Raw genomic sequence first — 19,581 nt, forward strand, 5'->3', positions numbered from 1 at the left:
TGTTCTTTCAAGCATATTTAGTTGATGGTTAAAGCTATTCAGTAGGGACGAAGGACAGAAGAAATGGTCAGTGAAAAAGGTGAGCGGTTATTGTTATATCTATATATGTGTATATTCTAGGGGCATATGTATTTTTTTATTATGTATGGTATGTATTATTATTATTTTAATTTTTTTTAATAATTGAAAGGCATTAAAATGCCCCCCCTTTGGATCCTTTTGTAGTATTTTCTCATTTTCACCCGGTCAACTTGAATCTATCCATGCAGCCAGTCCTACTGTTATTATGGCCATTTAGCATTATGTGTTTTTAACTCAGTCTTATTTATTTATCCCTTGGGTTGTCGTGGTCTCATCTCATGTTTTTTCTGCGTCTTTACGGGATGTCCTTCCATTATTATTACTGTCATATGAAGCCAGGAAAGTCGAAACTCCTTTATATCGCGCGTGCGTCTGAGTTTGAATGAAACGAGAACCCAGAGAAATAAGAGAGTCGCCTCATACTCGCGCGACCGAAAACGCGCAAAAACTCCACCCCCCCTACCCAATCGTGTACACCCCCAGCTCCCCCACGCCACCCCCACCCAGCAGCACTTCTGTAAAGTCGAGCGTCGAGCTGCGCGATCTGCACCTCTGCTGCAGCAGTTATGCTCGTTTCCTGTCGGCTGGGAGTCGCGTTGAACACAGCAGAACCTGCCCCGGGCTCCGAGCCGCGTCCCCGCCGCCGGCTGGTGTTGTCGCTGTTGTCAGTGGTGAACGCGAAGCGGGGGGCTGGCTGCTGCCGTCTTCTCGCCTGTTTAAAATGAAACGACATGGCTGTGGCTTTGACTCCAGCAACATACGCGGTTCGGCGTGCGACTCCTGGAAACCATAAGCAGTTGTGAGCGCGAGGTGGTGGGAGGAAAACACCTGAATGAAAGACGCAAGGTGAGTCCGACCACCGTGTTTCATACGGGCCACGTTATCCGTTTCCATGTTGCGAAACAGATGGTGAAAGATCAGCAGAGTCGCCCACTAGGCCGGTGATATTTCTCCTCCGATACCAGCATCTGGACGGGCACTGCGGTGTGAACTGGCCTTGCTTTAGCTCCTGTTTACGCCACCATTTTCACGTTACGACCGCATCTGAACAGCTCTATGACGCTGTTTCTGACATGTTAGTTCCGAGCTCATGTACGGGGGTGCACATAGCAAGAAGCTGCTTTCCTGGAACCACAATTTCCTCGTTTAAAGAGACGTTACGCAAGCGCGTTTGCCAGCGCTTATAAGGAGATGTAGGAGAACAGAGTGATATTCCTGGCAACGACATGATTCATTCATAGATATTTTTTCAAGGAGCCTGATACATTGTTTTATTTTTCAGGTCGATATTTGTTCCAGGAGATAACAAACCGAAGTAACGTGTTTGCAAATTGCGAATCATCTGTTTACATGTAGATTTAAATCAATAATCACACTGTAATAATTTTGATGTCTGCATGACATTTTATCCACCTCTCCAATCTCTTATTTTGAAGAAATCTGTATGACAAATTGTGTCGTTATGATTTGTGATTTAGTTTTAACACGTGGGTCATTTTCACTTTCAGTTCATTGCACCTATAATCAGCTGTTGTTATTTATTGTCCAGCTTTGCCTCTTTTTTTTTTTTTTTTACTTTTTTTCCCTCTCTGCACTCTGTTGACCTTTGCCGCCATTCACCCTTGGTAACAGGGTCCTGTGTTTCACTGGGAGGCCTCAAGCATGCATGTGTGTATGTAAAGCAACCCTCAGTTCACATTAAGCATACCACATGGTGGCTTCTCTCAAATCACCTTAAAGTTTTCATATTTTGCACCGTGTAATGTAATGTTCAAATACATTAAATATTAAGGAGAGCACACTTTAGAAATGGACTTAGGTTTGATAAGTTTTGATGCTTTTAAAAAAACATTTTTTAGCAAAGTGCACGTCTAGGTTCCTTTATGCCAAAACTCTCACAGCTAACGTGGGTTTATGATTTTGCTTGAAGACTGGCAATTTTTTTTTAATGTCAAATGATTTTTAATAACCTTCAGACTCATTTCAGATAAGTTTGGTTTTCTACTTAATTTATGAATTAAATGAACCAGTAAAACTTGTGTTGAAGGAAAATAAAAGGGGAATGGCCTTTATGGACTTCTGTCCCTGGCATACATTGACAAGCCAGCTGACATGCAGGGCCGCTAATTTTAGATTTGTTTGCATTCTGGAGAATATCGATCTAGAGGCAAGGGTTATGAGCGCAAAACTCTCTGATATACTTTTTCAGTACCTAGATTATAAGCTGAAATGCATTTGATACCTATATGCTCCAGTCACCCCCCCCCTCCACACACACACACTTGTGTAACAGAGTTATAAACAATAATATTATATGTTTATAATATTATTACTAATTACAACTAGTAATAATTATATATCTCCTGTCAACTTAACACCTTTTAATACAAGAACACAGCGGCCCACCGGCGGCCCACGGCGACCCACCGGGCCGTGTTCTTGTATTAAAAGATGTTAAGTTGACAGGAGATGTAAAATTATCACTAATTATATGTTTCGGGAAATGTCCGTGAAATGCTATGTAAACTCACAACTAAAAACAATAAATCAAAAAATACAATTAAAATAAATATCAATTATTTGCACTTGTGTTCAATTCGAATTAAGTCAGCAGTTTCCTAAGCCCTCCAGGGCTTCAGCGGCCCATAAAAGCTAATGTGTTAAAACAGACAACAGATACATAAAAGTAACATTTATTTATTGAGAATATCAGTGCTGCTAAATTTGATTTAATGGTTTCAGCATACATAAATTAAACAATTTTAAATTGTTTAACATTTGAATGTTAAATTTTAAGGCGCTGGCAAGTTTACTTTGTAAACCTTCAAAGAACAATTTTCATAGGTAGATTGTTTTGTTACCACAGCAACAATCTGATGCTGTGAGTTTAATCTTTGAGTTTGAGCTCTGTTTGTTAAGAAATACAAATTGATAAACTGCAATTATAACTTATTTCTTCTTAAGTTGGCCAATTAAACCACTGCGGCTCACATATAGCTGGGCAACCAGAGCTAAGGCTGCGGGTTTAAAACTCTAACCACTTATGTTCTCCAGAGAGACGTAATTCCTCATAGTAAGTCGATGTAAATATCTATACAGGTCAGCCTGTGTCCAGTTTGAGTGAAAGGAGGCGTGCGCAATCCCGCTTAGGTAAAGTGAGGTAAAGCAGCGGGGGTGCGCGAGGCAAAGAGCAGAAGCGGTTATTGCTCCACGCGCTGCCGGCTTTAAATGCATAAACTATAAACGTATCTATTATAAACCTATCCTTTAGGAATAAACCTGCTCCTGTAGTGAAATACTCAGAGCAACAGAGACGCTTGCAATCCGGCTTAAAAAAAAAGAAGCATTTTTTAATATATTGTTTTCCTAAAACATAAACAAGCAACACTTAGCCTGGCGGGGGGCTAGTAAAGCATGGCGGGCTGCCAGGCTTATAATACACTAGGGGAAACCCTGCATTATTAATATATTTTAAGGTCCCATCTGAGGTGACTTAGCTTTAAAGATATTAAAATATTCAGAGTTGAAAGAAAAAAAAAATGTAGCTATCATGCTCGCAAATAAAATATTAGTGAGCTTATAATAAAACGCTGACCCTTTATCAATGTGAAGTGTGCTCTCTATTATTTTTTTGGTGCACGATTACTTAAATTCATTCCTTACGCAAAGATTTACAGTTTATATGAAACGAACAAACAAGTCCCATTCTTATTTTTGTTCTAGGTCATCACAAGTATTTTAGAACTAATTTAAATACAAACTTAACAAAGCTCACCCATTAAAAAAGAGTTTTGTGGTTTTCATTGGAACGTAATTCACAGTGCCATAAATAGACAGTTTCACATCAGTGACATTTCATTCTATAAATACTCCCAATGCACAACTTTCATTTCCAGGTTCAAAAAAGATGGAAAATCTGATATGGATGTGGAAGTACTGATGGTTTGCCATTAAATTTTTACAGATGACCTCAGCTCGCATATGGATTGACTTTCTGGCATCATAAGCAGGTCAAATTTCTGGGATACATTGAGCTCTGTTGATACATGCAGTTTTATTTCGATACCACCTACCCCAAGATTTTGTGAAATTATGTAATAGTTTGTAATAACAAAACAATATCTGATCACAGTGAATTGAAATCGTTTTCGCATTGGGTACATTTTAAACTATTGCACTATACAGCTAAAATCAGAGATTGAAAAAAACACAGAGTGTTTTTTTTTTTCTTTCTCCAACTACATGCATAAAACCAGATTAAACTTTTCCTGTTCTAAATCAGAACAAAAGTATTAAATGCCAGAAAAAAATGAGACATTTATTTTATCCTATTATTTTCCTGAGCTGAAATTCAGAAATGCACATTGATTAAGGTTTCCTTTTGGTTAAAAATATCTAAAGGGCAGAAGGTCACCCTCTTATCTGTCCAGTTATGTTCAAGTATAAATGCCAAGGGAATTTCTAACATCATGCTGCTCAGTAATTAGCAGCATCCGTATCTGGCTATGGGTACTGATACATGTTTTAGTGTGAAACGTGTGTATCAACAGTGTATCAACCCACCCTAACCCTAGGAAAAAAAATAAAAGCTTCTGTGAAGAGGCTGACTGAAAGCTTGTTAAAAAAAAGTATAACAGATTACATTTCACATAAGCTCACACAGAGAAACACCTTTTTTGTTTGAAGACATACTTTGTGGTCTGCTGAAAGAAAAACAAAGGATCTGGTCATGCTGAAGTACTGAAATAAAAAAGTGAAAGCTAAAACCATATAGAGACTTGTAAACCTTAGAAGACTATATAATTTTTTTAGAAACGGGGTGGTAGTGTCATGTTTTGGATGTGTTTTGCTGGACGAGGGAAAGGTGCACCTCACAAAATAGTTGGAATCATGTGCAAAGAAATTTTTGTGGAAATATTGAAGTATTGCAGGAGTCACATCACAATCTCTAATCTGAGTCCCATCAAAAATTTGTAGGCAAAATGTCAAGCAAGCAAACCATTGTGACAAATTTGTGGAAAGACACCCACAATATTTTATCCAAACTATACAATTCTTGAGCTGAAAATGTTTTAAAAAAATGTCTAATTATTATTTTTTTTTTTCCCGTTATTGTTTGCAGGTAGAAATAATTTTGGTAGGCCTGGTTGTCCTAAAGTATAACATATTTACTCTAATTTGAAGTCAGAATAACAACACTGTGTATTTTGGTATCAGTTCAAATGTAATTCAGATATTTGTCCCATCAGATACGTCCTTGTATGAATATGCTTAACATACCTGCTGCTAAAGCATTCAACCAGCCACCGAATAGGCACTTTGCTTTCAGTGGTGTTATTGATACATGGTGTGATCCTCCATCAGCCTCTGTTGTAATTCTGTGGCAGCAGTTCAGAGCAAAACTGACTACACTTGAGCCCGTGCCTGTGGACATGTCATGCCTTCTCCGAGGTTATCATTCAGAGCACAAGCGTCTCATAGTGACTCAGTGACTCTCACAGACTCTGACAGTGAATGAGGCCAGATTTGAGAGACAAATTTTCACCAGCAGCAGCTCCATCTGGAACTTTTGAGAACATCTCAGTGACATGTTGTGTGCAGGCCATGTGTCAGTACATGCACAGCAGGCTGTATCTGTTTTCCCGTTGTGGCCCCATTTTTTTTATATTTTACATCACTCTGTTGTTATTGGTGTTAAACTAGGCCTTGAATGATCACACTATTTAATCTATAGATGCTGTTGCAAATTTGTCCCAACGACTTAATACTAAATAGGATTCAGGAAAGAACAGTGAGTTATTATAAGTGCATGATACTGTGTGTTCTAACTGATTACCATCGTAATAATAATTATGTAATATGTATAGAGATATGTGAAAGTCTGCTGTGAAGTGCTATGGTGGAACTGTACTACTTGCAAGTTATGCTGTTATGTAACAAATGCTGCAGTCGTAAAAGAATAGGTCATTGAAATGTTTTTAGATTTCAGAGTTCAAGGTGAATAAAAGGTATCTTTTTAAATTAGATCTAGGTCTTTATTGCTGTTTGTGATGTCCTGGTAACTATCTTTTTTTTATTTATGTTTTAATCCTGATTCCTTTCTTTGTCCTTCCACAGTGGGGTTGGGTGGCCATGGACCCATTCAGCCAGCTCATCTTTACCATCTCGGTGACCAGCTTCCTCACCTTCCAGTGGCTATTCCACAGAGTCAGCCCCTGGATGTCCATGCGCATCAGCCCCGGCTTCTTGGGCCTCACTGACAAGCAGAAGGTGGAGTGGAACTCAAGGTGACTTGAAATTAATTCACGTCTGTTGTGACTGAGGTGTTTTGTCCACATCCCAGTTTCACAGCAGAGACATTAATATTGCTCTTTGCATTCATGCTGGCCAGAAGGAGGTGTGTGGTTACTGGATCCAAGAGATATGAGTTGACATTCAGTCCACAGATTTCCTGCGACACCAGTATCTGACTCACACATGTGATTTTCTGTGTGTTTGTTGTGCAGCGTTTCTGCAACTCACTCTTTCAAACTGATAGAAGCATTTAAATTGTGGTGTTTTTTTGAGGGGGTGTTACACATTTCTAAAGCTGTGTTTGACTACTTTAACCTTTTTTCAAAAAGGAAATTATCCATTTTGCATCTATTTTTCATACAATAACCTGCCAAAGTACTCATACTCTTTTAACTTTTTCCAGTTTGTCATGATACAACAAACTGTGACACACTTTAGACACACTGTACACAAAAGTATGGGATATATGGGTTTCAAAACCTTTAGTAATGAAAAATTTTCAACTTTATGCAAGTCATTTATTTAAACATGGAATGGATTTGGCACAACAGCAAATGTGGAGGAACTGCCAAAATAGGTCAAAGTATGCCACTGAACACTTTATCCTCACTGTGAAACACAATGGAGGCAGCACCATCTTCTTGTGTTTGTAAACCACAATTTTTAGCCCTTTTCAGTTTACAATCATTTTCTTCATAATAGTAATTGTTTAAGTTATATACTGTTTTTAAATGAAAAAGGAAGAGGCTAAAACATAGCTTCATTGTGCAAAATTATGTGTGACGGTAAGTTCACAGCTACACCAAAGATTGTGGTGTGATTGTGTTTTGAAGAGCTGTGAAATGAATGCCTCGCAATACTTGCCTCGAAGGCTTGATCAGTTTGATCCTCATTTTTACATTTCTTTTCATCCTCAGATTATTACTCATGAGAGTTCTTCATAAATTGAATCAGGCTTGTGGGCGATGAGCAAATGAAACTTAATGATGAGTGGTGATGAATCCCAGCTTTGGGGATCCCTGTAGAAATCCCCTACTTTACAGACTCAAATTGAGCAGTCTTTCAGTGAAAGTTGCTGCCTTTCCGTCTCACTGACTGCTGAGAACTGCTGGACTGTCTGGCAATGTGGACGAATCCCTGGGACTCAGTGTCACTCTGGCCGACCCTTCAGCAGTATTTAATCTTTCAGTCTAATTGGTTTGAGTCTGTGTGCAACCATGACAAGCAATTAGTTGATCCACCGTGAACACTAAAAACTCCCCTTTCAAAAACCAAAGAACAGCTTAAAGGCAAATTTACTAAATGAAAGATCTTCATGTGCTACTTCTTTTTAAAGTTCTTGACATATCCAAATTTTCTTTTGACAGTGAAAAGATTTGAATGTTGGTGTGTATTTCATATCCCCCCTCAGGACTGTGTCAACGTTCCATGCGCTGTTGGTGGGAATCTTCTGTCTCTGCATCTTGTTCTTTAATGATGCTGTCAACGAAGATCCAGTCTGGTGAGACGGCAGATCTCATGTTTCTAACAGTGTATTAGCAAGATATTTTGTTCAGTGTCTATTTTTTATTTATTTTTTTGGCAAATAGGAGAAGCCATTGCAGGGACACTAGGTCTACTAGACTTTGAACTTAATGTAACAACGATTATGGTGTGGGTGTACGGTTTAAGGTCACCAAAATGTTTGGAAGTCAGTACCACATTTTACCTCATTGTTAAACTAATCGATTGTTTATGTTTTACTATGTTTTAGAAAAACATTAAAAAAGCCCACTTTTTAGGTTAAAAGTGTGTAAAAGAATGTAAATAATCAATTGAATTTGCATTGCAAAGATCTGATTCTCATCAAAGTTCTAGAAAAGGAATGCTATTTTACCGGATTAGTTGTCAGCCAGAGTACCATGTCACAACCTGTTTGACATTTTATAGCCATTAGTGCTGAGGCACACTGTGCCATGATCTGTTTGAGTGCTTAGGTCAAAAAAGGCTGGAGGATTTTTTGAGGGCAGCTCAATGCTGTTGGATGAGCCTGAGCACATTAACTGAATTGTGACCTTTATTTGCTGCTCGTTGAAGATGAAGGCCAACAAGCTCCGAGTTCCCTGCATTACATGACACAATTACAGTTTGGTTGAAGAAGCAATCGCCGACCTTCTATGTCATTTAGCAAATCACGCCGGGCATGGTCCCCTAAGAAGTTGAAGAGCACCAGTAGAACTGGTCCATCTGTTTACACTCAAATGACAAATGCATTGTAGATTTTGTTGGGAATAACTGAAGTTTATTTGTTTTATAAAACAGTTGACCAAATTGAAATCTACCTCTATTCAGCTGTTTTATGTCATGCAAACAACACAGTCTTGCAGGGCCCAGTTGATCCATCTCAGCCTCATAGAAGGCCCACATGTCATGGTTGGGTCAAAAGCTTTACAATCTGTTGGTGTGTCATTAGGTTAGCCGACTTCAAAAACGTATTATTTTCCTGGCTTGCTGCCATGTTGGAGTTGTCTAACCAAGGACATAATTCCAGGATGATACTTTAGCAAAACATATATTCTCATATTTATATGACCAGTGAAAAACTGCACTTTAAAATGACAAAGAAACAACAGTGTTGAGCTACAAGCCTTTTGCAATTTTGAAATAATTCAGGAAATGTCTATGACTGATTAAAGTTAAAACACTATTTTATGTGTTGTTGTTTAACATGTAGCTAGTGAACTTTAGCTGCTGATGTGTATTAACTTCTAGATTTAAACTTGTTTGAACTTGCTTGAATTACTTTGCATTTGCCATTTTATAAGCTTGCATTTTGCTTGCAATTAATAAGAGTTTCACTCTCATTGTGTGTCTAAAAATATGCTAGACCAAAGGCGACGTTTGGAAATGTAAATTCTTGAATCCAGTGTGTCTTTGTGTTATTAGGGGGGATCCTACACTGGTGAAGACTAATGTTGCAATCACAACAGGCTACCTCATATCAGGTAAAAGAAAAAGTTATATTTGTATTATTGGAAACCATTTAGTTTTCACTAAAAAGAATGCTTTTTTGGTTGTATTTTATTTCATTTACAGTAGCTTTAAATTAGCTCTCATGGTAATGTACTTTTTTGTGTTTGTTTTTCAGATCTGCTGCTTATATTTTACTATTGGAAGGCGATAGGGGACAAGTTTTTTGTAGTTCACCATCTGGCAGCACTGTATGCTTACTACTATGTACTGGTGAGTGCCCTATTGTCCAATAGCAGAATGTGCAGGCAAGATGGGAAGGAGACAACCAAGGGTGTACAGCTGTGTACGATTTAACTGGATGGTAGAGCTAATAACATCAACACAAATTAGGTATTCACACTATTTCCCCATACATCTTTGTGTCTTATATATTGTAAGTATAATGAGAGTCACTATTATCTATGCAACTGATAAATCCGCAAAGACAAAAACTGAAACTTTTTAAATTACTGAATGTTTTTACTGTAAATTGAACAAAAATAAAGATATTCTGCAAGTAAGTGAGAATAATCAATTTGTCAATGTTTGACCTCTCAAAACAATGCCTTGCATAGCAGCCCAGTTTGTAACAATCATAGCTTATCAGTTTATTCAGTTCAGTTTATTTATGGACAAAATAATATCAACACCAAAGCACATCTCAGGACACATCAAATTCAGTCCAGACTATTTCATCTCTATTAGCGCTACACTCATTACAAAAATGATTATTTTCATGGTGAATAACCTTCAATATAAATGTTTATGTTTTCAATAATGTTGGTATTTGGTGTGTCAATAACTAAGCCCATCCAACCTTTATTAGCACTGCTGTTCACTCTTGGTGCAGTCTGAAACCCTCTAGGTCAACAGGGTCTGACGCATAATTACAGAAAATGGATGACTATGGTAATTTTTGCATGGAATGCTCTGTGATGTTACTGGCTGATGCCTCTTCTCCCCTCTTCCTAATCTTCCTCCCCTCTCTCACTTTGCCTTTACAATTTCTGTGCCCTTCTGTTTTGTTTTACTGACCCCATTCTGGTGGTTTTGATGTCAGATGAACTTTCCTGAGCTTAAAACAGATGAAGGCTGATCTGTACTCACTGTGTGCATGCTGGCAGCTCTGACCATCCTATGCAGGCAGGGTCCCTTTTTTCCTGTTCCAGTGCATGCCAGCAAGCCGTATTCAACTTTCTTAATTACTCACCTGCTTATGTACGATACCTTATGCCTGTCTGTTTTCTGTGCCAGAGTCTAGTTCTCCTTTGTACTTCTTCTACTTATAGCTCTCCGAGATAGTTAGATCTCTTCACAGAAACAATGGTGGATGGATTTATTCAGGTTCAAGATGCTGTTGAAAGCATTAAATACTTTGTAATGTTTCCAACAGCCAGTTTCAGATTCTCTGTTACACACAATTACAGTTCAGAAAAAGGTATGGATTTTTTTAAGGCAAAAATGGCAGAAGGAAGTACAGCGTGCTTTGCTCTGCTTTTGAGTCTTGATGCAACTTTTAAACAAGGATCCAACCTTTTGTGTTGCTACAAATGTGGATCGTAGCAGATCTCTATTCTTTCATTTTTGTTTTAATACATTAGGTTTTCTGTTTTAGCTTCTCTTGGCATCAAAGCACCTCCTCCTGTTATGATAAAAAGTAAAAAAAAAGGTTTGCCCTCAAAGTAAAACGGAATGTAAATTCATTTTTCATCAGCAGAAACAGAGCAAGCACCTGTATATAAAAAGTACTATAATGAGATGAAGTTGGCCATACTGTCACTGGACACTCATTGCTGGACACACTGGACACTCATTGCTCTATACTGCTGAAGGAAAGCTTTACGTTTTGCAATGTCAATGATAATAATAATTATAAAAAGTCAAAAGTAATTTGTACTAGAGTTTTGTAGCCATCTGGCATTTATTGTAAACGTTAAAGCACAATCGGCTAATCCTCTGTCATTTTCATTTTATTTAATTGTGATCTGTCACATGTTGTTACGGTCTCATTAGTTAATATGTTTAATGTGTTTATGTTGTTCCAAAACTGAACATTTTAAGGCCAAAAAATATCTACATGAGAAACTTCAGCTGAAGTTAGCGCATCTTTCTAAGTCAAAGCAAGTATAGTTTTGATCTTGTTGCAATGTTTTTATTATGTATCAGTCAGTCTCAAATGGCTTGACTTGAATGTTGTTCAAGTCATTTATTTCATTTGTCTGACCATAGCCTAATCTGTGTTTTGTGTGTGTGTTTCAACTGTCAAACAAAGCCGAATCAATAACTAGTCGACAGTCGATGCATGCTCTCTTCTCAGTGTCGTAAGTGTTCCTTCTTCTTTGCTTCCAGTTTACTCTTGCTTTGTTTTCCTTCTAATATATCTGTCTGTCTCTGTGTCCTTTGCTGACTTTAACCAGAGCGGCCCCTCTTCAAATCTCACATGCAAAAGCTACCAAAACACTGAAGTTGGGTTGGGTCATCTTTGTTCATGCAAAAACTACCAGGCGGTTATTTGTCATTTAGTAAACACAGAGCAGGCCACGATCTAGATGGGGACTACTTTATTCCTGTCTTGTCTGCTGTTATTGCTGTTGTGTTGTACTGAGCAGATATGATGCCCAGTCACAGTATGGACTTACCAGTTCCTAGGGGTACTAGCATGCTCATGCGAGGTGGATGACTTGAAACAATACATAAAATGCAATGCAAACGTGCCCTCTCGGTAACACATAGTAAGTATGTTTCAATCACCAACTTCTGTTTCAGCTATCATGGTAAGTATTTGACCACATACTTGTGAAAGTCGTGGTGGCCTTTGAATTTTTGCTTTTGTCACATCACAACAACAAACTTCAGAATATTTCATTTTGATTTTATTCGATAAGTCCACTCAAAAATAATGCGGCGTAAAATTGAAGGAAATGGACACGTGGTTTTCAAAAGTCAAAGGAAGTCCTGAATACATTTGTAGCCCACACTTTTTAGATTTTTAATAATGAAAACTATTAAAAATCTCTCCTTTCATATGCTGTCCTACCATAAAATCCTAATAATTAGTATTTTTTCACCTTCCGACATGACAACAACCCTAACAACTTGGGCTGTTTTGTGCATTTTGTGTCCAAAAAAGGGAGATGATGCAGGTGAACATTTTCTTTAGGATACAATTTTAAATGAGACATTTATTTTATGTATTATTGAATAGAAAACATGTTGGGTAAAGCACAATGCTTTCATTCTAATTTCTTTACTAGCTACAAACACTAGTAGCCCTTCTAGTAGTTGTATTTATCTTACTAAACTTGTATAAATGCAAAGGTTTTCTTTTATTAATAAAAGTGTCTCAGACACTTTTTAGACCTAAAATAGTTTTGTTTTGTTTTTTACTATGTTTAATTCAATTTTGTGTTTTATTTTTAATTTCAAAGTTCAAACTTAAATCCATAATTAAAGACTTGCAAATTTATATTTAATGTTGCTTTCCATCCACTCTGTCTGAGTTTGAACAATTTTGCTTGAAATGTGCAAAAATGTCTTGATGTGCAAAGCTTTTGGAGGCATTCCCTACAAAAACTATACGGCAAAAAAATGGTTCTCCAATGTATTTCCTCAGCCTGCTTGAATACATGTGCAGGCCACACATTTTAGATTTTTAACAGTGGAAATGATCAAAAACCACGTGTAATTTATCTTCCCTTTCATGCATTGGCATATCCCATAAAATTCCATTAGAATAAATCGAAGTTTGTGTTTCTGTGACAAAGTGTAAAACAAAAAGTTAGATGGGTATGAATTCTTTTGCAGTACGCTATAAAAGTCAATCTGGCAGATAACACTAATAAATGTTTTCTTTTTGGGTGTTCATGTTGAAACTGACTAGTATGTTTTTTTTTTTTTGCTGCACCTTAACACTCTCTTTAACTTCCGGTCTCTTTTAGACCAGTCAGGGCTTGATGTTCCAGTGGTTACTTATGGGTTCCTCACCCATGAGCATCATTCAGCCAGAACTTAATATTAAAAATGGTGTACTTCTAGCATCATTGTTTCAGGAGAAGTGTTCCAGACTGTACTAATTAGCACAGAGGAGACTGGCCTCTGAATGTAATGCAACTTATTCTGCATGGCTTTTGATTGCTCCCTCAGTAGTGGCTGGCTCAGTGTTTGTATTTATGTAAAAGACACATATCATCACCTGTATTGATATCTTTTCACTGTGGCACTTTTTATTTTTATGAATGAAATATAGGATGTTTGTGTAGCGTTTACTTCATCGATGTGCAAAAATGCTCAATTTACTTCATCGATGTGCAAAAATGCTCAATTTCCTCAGCATTTTATTTTTTATTTTTTGCATCTTGCCTCTTGTATTTACAGGTTTTCAGAGGCGACTCGATCACAATTTGGTCGCTAATTAACTGTAATATTTGGAAACCCTGTGTGAGGCAAGGCATTTTATTGCCTCAGTAGAAGTGATGTCAAGGTTCCCTGGTGAATCTGCCCTTTGTGTCTTGGTCCTGGGTGACGCTTCTGTTTGTGGAGACTGTTTTGTCATCACTTTTTCAGTTAACTAACATTTTACTCCACCAAAGGTTATCAAAAGCCTTATTGGCTTAAATCTCCTAGAGTAATCAAATCTCATGATAAATAAAATTGTTTTATTTACTTACACCATGTAGAATTTGCTGCCAAAAGAATAGGTTTCTTCATTTTACGGATTAAAAAATGTCTTTATTTACCTAATATGTGTTACTGTCAGCTTAGTATCGTGTAGTTCTATTTCTCCAGTAGATATGTCATGTTTACTTCCTTCAGACTGAAATGTAATATGAAAAACTTCTTCAGTAAATAAGGTCGAACCTTTATGGATGAGAATTAGAGATGACAGTCTAATTTTGGCTTGCCAAGATTAAGAAAATATCTTGGGCCCCGAGGGAAAGCCTATTTATAAATCAGCCAGATGGATCTTTTTTTTTTTTAGGTTTTTAGCATGAGTTTCTCATGCAATAGCAGTATTTTTTATTTGTTTTGTGGACGTTAAAATTTGCGCATATGTTCAAATTGGGTATTTCTCAAGCGTTTACCCACAATTATCATTGACGACTTCTCAGATAAATGGTATTTGTGTGGAGGAAGTCATGCATGGGCTTTATGGCTCCTGATCCAAGTGATTCCATGTTTTGTGTTTGTCCCTTTCACGTTTTGTTATCTTCTTGTGCCTACTTTGTTTTTCCAGGGTGAAGGAATGTTGCCTTATTTTGCTAACTTCCGTCTACTTGCTGAGTTTTCCACACCATGTGTGAATCAGCGGTATGTATTCACTCACTTTTAAACCTGATTTCTGAGGCCATTCCATTTTTCACAGGTGTTCACTTTATACTTGCTATTATTTCTGGAATATACAAAATAAACTATGCAATTAGAGGTTTGTACTATTTGATTTTCAGGAGAAAAGCTTGACACTTAAAATAATTATGATAATACTCAGGACACAAATCTGCCATAATGTAGATTTATGTATTTGTATTATTGTTCTCTACATGAAAGGTGGAATACAGCACAGGTGAAAGTGAACAATTAATTTTCTCTTAAGAATTGTCCACTTTTATTTCTGGTATAAATTCTTCCACAGATTAAGGGTCACCACAGCAACCTTTAAAGCATTAATGAAAGTCTTAGTGTCCTATTGGGTAGACACAGTACCAAAGTACTGGTAACTCTTTACCTGAATTGGTCTGTGTGATTATGTGTGTTGTGGTCTTAAAATCAGACCTCAGTACATAAGGGTCTAAGGTGTCTTCTGGGACGCCTGGAAATGCCTTAATTTATTTTCACAGAAGGATTTAAATATAATTGATCTAATGGTACATTTTATTTAGAGAATCAGCATTTCATTTTTGATTTTCCAGTATTTAATTTCCAAACTTTGTCACTTATAAAGCTTACTCTAATTTTTCTTGATGAACTACAATCTAACAAAATATAAGAACAGTGCTACTGTGGCACTAAATTGATTTTTTTTTTCTTACTGACATTCCCATTATGTGAAACTCACAACCTTGAACACACTCATTCAGGCAAATTTAATTTCAAAATTATTTTCTAAAACCCTTTCTTTCATTTTAAAAAGTGTATATATTAATGTTGTAACTCACTTTGATGAGCTGTAATAATTCTCAATCAAAAGAGTTATTGGACTTTTTTTTTTTTTTACTGTTTTTTATTGGAGTTATTGTTTCCGGCATGAGTCTTGGAAAATTTAAAATAGTCACACATTTTAATATTTCCATTTCTTCTCCCCGTCACTCGGTGTTCTCATAAAAATGTGTCTCATTTCAGTTGGTTCTTTGAGGTACTAGGATATCCCAAGTCGTCCCGGCCCAATATGGCAAACGGAGTCGCCATGGCAGTTGTCTTTTTCATGGTCCGCGTCGCCGTCATGCCAGTCTACTACGGCCGCATGTACGCGGTGTACGGCACCGAGGCCTTCTACCTGGTGCCCTGGGGGGGCCGCGTGGCCTGGATCTGCTCCAGTATCTGTTTGGACATCATGAACATCATGTGGATGCATAAGATTGCACGCGGCTGCTATAAGGTGCTGCGATCCGCGCACCAGAGCAAAGCTGCAGCACCTCAGGAGAACGGGAAGACGGACTAGCAGAACTAGGATGTCAGCAGAATGAAACACCGCAACAAAAGAGACAATTCCCTCGATGCACTGCCAGTAGCGGTTTGGACCCTCAGGTTGATACCGTGGCAGCAGAGCAGGACTTAACCCTGCAGGACCGAATGTAATGAGTTTTTCTTTTTTTCTTCTTCTTCTTTGTGAAGGTAGCAGGGAAAGCAGAGAGCCTCCAAGATGTTTAAAAGGACCAGTGAAGTGGTCGTACCTAAGCCATGATTAAGACTTTCAAGCAATACTTTATGTGCATGGCCAATTTATTTTTCAAGGACAGAACTGAACAGCTCCTCCGTGAACAAAAAAGGACTGTTAGCCCAACTACAAATTGTCAAAAAGTATGTCTTTTTTTTTTCACTCTTCTTACTCAACAGGAGATTCTGTTTTGTTTTAATACTGCTGTTTGAGAGGCACACAGAAAAAGAGGAAATGTGAATTAGCATTCATGAATAAGCCAGGATTTGAGGCGGTTCGGTCGCTCAACAATGACGGTCAGTGCCATCGGTTCGTTGCAGATCGCCCGTCGAAGAAGATTTAAGACAAACTGAATGAGCTGCGTTCATTCAACGCATTTCATCTCTTCTCTTGGTTACCTTCACAGGGGTTTTAAAACAAGCTTGGTTGGAATGGCATTTGTTCGTAGTTTGTTATGTCTTGCTGGTGTCAGGGCAAATTAGTTTTTATAAAAACTATAATCTTGACTGCTATGTGATAGAACAAAAAAAAAATTTGTAAAGCACTTTTTGTAAAGCTTAAAGGGAAACCTAAAGCGGAGGGTTGCGGTTGCGATTCGAGGTTAGAAATGGAAAATCCTGAGGTCACATTGATCTGTTTAGCCAAATCATGCATGAAGCCACCTGATATTGCTCAAAATGAAAGGGAGAGTATTGCACTGCTTAAATAAATGTTTTTAAAACTGTTTTTTGGCACTTTTTTGCATTCTGTTCATCATGTCAAGAAATTCTTATATAATTGTGACACTGATCCAATAGAGAGCTGGTATGGATGAAATATTTTGATTTAAAAATCCAGATATTATGGTGAAGAATATATAATTTGCTTTTTTTTTTTTACATAATATTTTAAAATTCAGGTAAAAAAAAAACTCAACAAATGATTTGATCATCTGTTACACCATTTTAATTGTATGTGAAAAGGAAGTTTGTAATCTGCTTCATACAGGAGAAGCTTTAAATTGTTTTGACAGATAGCTTCAGATTCAAGGTATCTTTGATTTCTACTTGTGCTTTTTTTTTTTTTTTAATTATTTCCTGATCCAAGATTGTTTGCTTTTTTAATGCACAAAAATATGTATAAAAAATATATTGGGGAGAATTTTGATTTAACTGTAATAATTTTGCAAAAAAAAAAACTGTTTGACGCTGAGAGAAGATGAGAAGCATTCCCTGAGTGTCATGTGTTGTTGGTTTATATAAAGGTTTCAGCCCACTCATGATTTTCAGTAGATACTTGAAATTCTGTGAGCTGTACAGACAAAAGCTCCCATCAGATTTTTATTTAGGCAGAGATAAGGATTGTTACATATTTTTTTACGTATGCCTTGCTGTTCTCAGTGTTCAATTTTGTTGCCTTTGTAGAACAACCTATGACTGCACGGTGGATATTCTCTGACACTCATCACAAAAACTGCAAACTTTCCCAGTCTGATGCCCATCTAATGTGATTGCTTTGCCTTTTTTGTATTGTACTTATTTTTTTCTTCTTCTTCTTCTACAAATGGCAGAGCTTCTGTTTGGTTGAGTTTTCTTACTTCATTTGTTTTGTATGTATGTGGAGTTCTTTTATTTCCCTCCTGATATTCCTCCTCATCGCATTTTTTGAAATAACAGCATGAAATGCTTACGCTGTTTGTTCATTATTGGCAAAGTGCTCAGATGAATTTCGGCAGCGGCTGGATTGTCGTCTTCAGATGAATAATTACTAAAAGGGAGAATGTGTTGACTGCTGATTTATCAGTTGGATTCAGTGGAAACAGCAGCAGGCTCTTTCTGAATGGAAACAGGGTGAACTGAACGCGCAAGCTCCTGTGCGATCAGTATGGCCGTCTTCACGCACCTTCTGTAACTGCATGTGGTTTATTTTTGTTTGTTTGTTTGTTATTTTTATGCATGGGGACTGCATTGTAAACAAATTAGCATATACATTTGTGAAGACCGGTTTTGTTCTCTTTTCTTACGACATGTAGATAATGTTTACTTAAACTGTACTCTTGTACTGTGCCACAAAATGTAGTCCACAGGCAATGATGATAACGATGTGATGCTAACATGAACAAGCAGATATTTAGACTAGTGTCCAGCACAGAAATATACAGTAAGGGAATACTTGAATACTAATCAGCACAGTTTATAACAATCTGGGCAGTGCAAAATAAACATGAATCTTACAACCATCCTGCATTATATGTGTTGCATTGGTTTTTTTGTTTGTTGTTTTTTTTTTTTACTATTCCAACTGGAGTTTACATAGTAGGACAGTGGTGCATTTTAAACAGAAGCCGTTGCTTCTAGCAGCTGTGTCTTGTTGGTGTTTCTGTTTTCAATGCCTTTTGAGGAAACTTGTCAGAGTAGTTGGAGTGTTTTGTGACATTCTATGAATGTACTGGTGACAGAAATTTGTCAAATCACATTTTCAGTTCTTCTTGAAAATAAAAACCAAACTAACTTGTGATGTGTCTTATTTAGTGGAAGTACTTTTGGCAAGCATGGCCTGTCCACTGAAGAGCAAGACCTTTATGACGTGATGCTTTACTAACATAACTTCTCCAAGAGATATTCCTACTTGTCTTCTGCAACCATGTTTGTTAACAACTTGTAATGTGCTTGGCTAACATAACAATGTCTGCAAGTTATGCTATTCATACTTGTAATATATGCGTGCTGGGTGAGTGATATTTTATTTTAGAATTTTGCAGACCACTGCAGCAGATATTGGTAGATAACGTTGAGATTTTGCTTCACCAGTGAAAGCTCAATTCTCATCAGGTTATGTCACATACTAGTCACTAGAGGGCAGTGAAGTGCATTATTTAGGACTCCTTAGTCTCGATTGAAAAACATCTATCTATCTATCTATCTATCTATCTATCTATCTATCTATCTATCTATCTATCTATCTATCTATCTATCTATCTATCTATCTATCTATCTATCTATCTATCTATCTATATCTATCTATCTATCTATCTATATCTATCTATCTATCTATCTATCTATCTATCTATCTATCTATCTATCTATCTATCTATCTATCTATCTATCTATCTATCTATCTATCTATCTATCTATCTATCTATCTATCTATCTATCTATCTATCTATCTATCTATCTATCTATCTATCTATCTATCTATCTATCTATCTATCTATCTATCTATCTATCTATCTATCTATCTATCTATCTATCATCTTCCTAATCCTGAGCCAAAGCCTGTACCTGTTCTAGTCTTTGGATCCCTCCACTGCAGTGATATGGAAAAGTTTAAGGCACACAGAGTGTCTGCTGGGCACAATTAGCGGT

The 19,581-nt window shown here is 37.1% G+C and overlaps 1 protein-coding gene across 1 annotated transcript; it reads left to right on the forward strand.

The window, feature by feature from the left end:
* Positions 1 to 593: 593 nt before the first annotated feature.
* Positions 594 to 18,733, forward strand: LOC129364732 (TLC domain-containing protein 4-B-like). The gene is made up of 7 exons (XM_055037563.1): positions 594 to 927; positions 6,199 to 6,368; positions 7,787 to 7,876; positions 9,301 to 9,359; positions 9,503 to 9,597; positions 14,600 to 14,673; positions 15,703 to 18,733. The coding sequence occupies exons 2-7, from the start codon at positions 6,214 to 6,216 to the stop codon at positions 16,019 to 16,021; spliced, it is 792 nt and encodes a 263-aa protein (XP_054893538.1). The 5' UTR covers positions 594 to 927; positions 6,199 to 6,213; the 3' UTR covers positions 16,022 to 18,733.
* Positions 18,734 to 19,581: the final 848 nt, after the last annotated feature.

The sequence above is a fragment of the Poeciliopsis prolifica genome, unplaced genomic scaffold, assembly GCF_027474105.1.
Source record: "Poeciliopsis prolifica strain line A6 unplaced genomic scaffold, Auburn_PproV2 SCAFFOLD012, whole genome shotgun sequence".
Classification (NCBI taxonomy): Eukaryota; Metazoa; Chordata; class Actinopteri; order Cyprinodontiformes; family Poeciliidae; genus Poeciliopsis; species Poeciliopsis prolifica.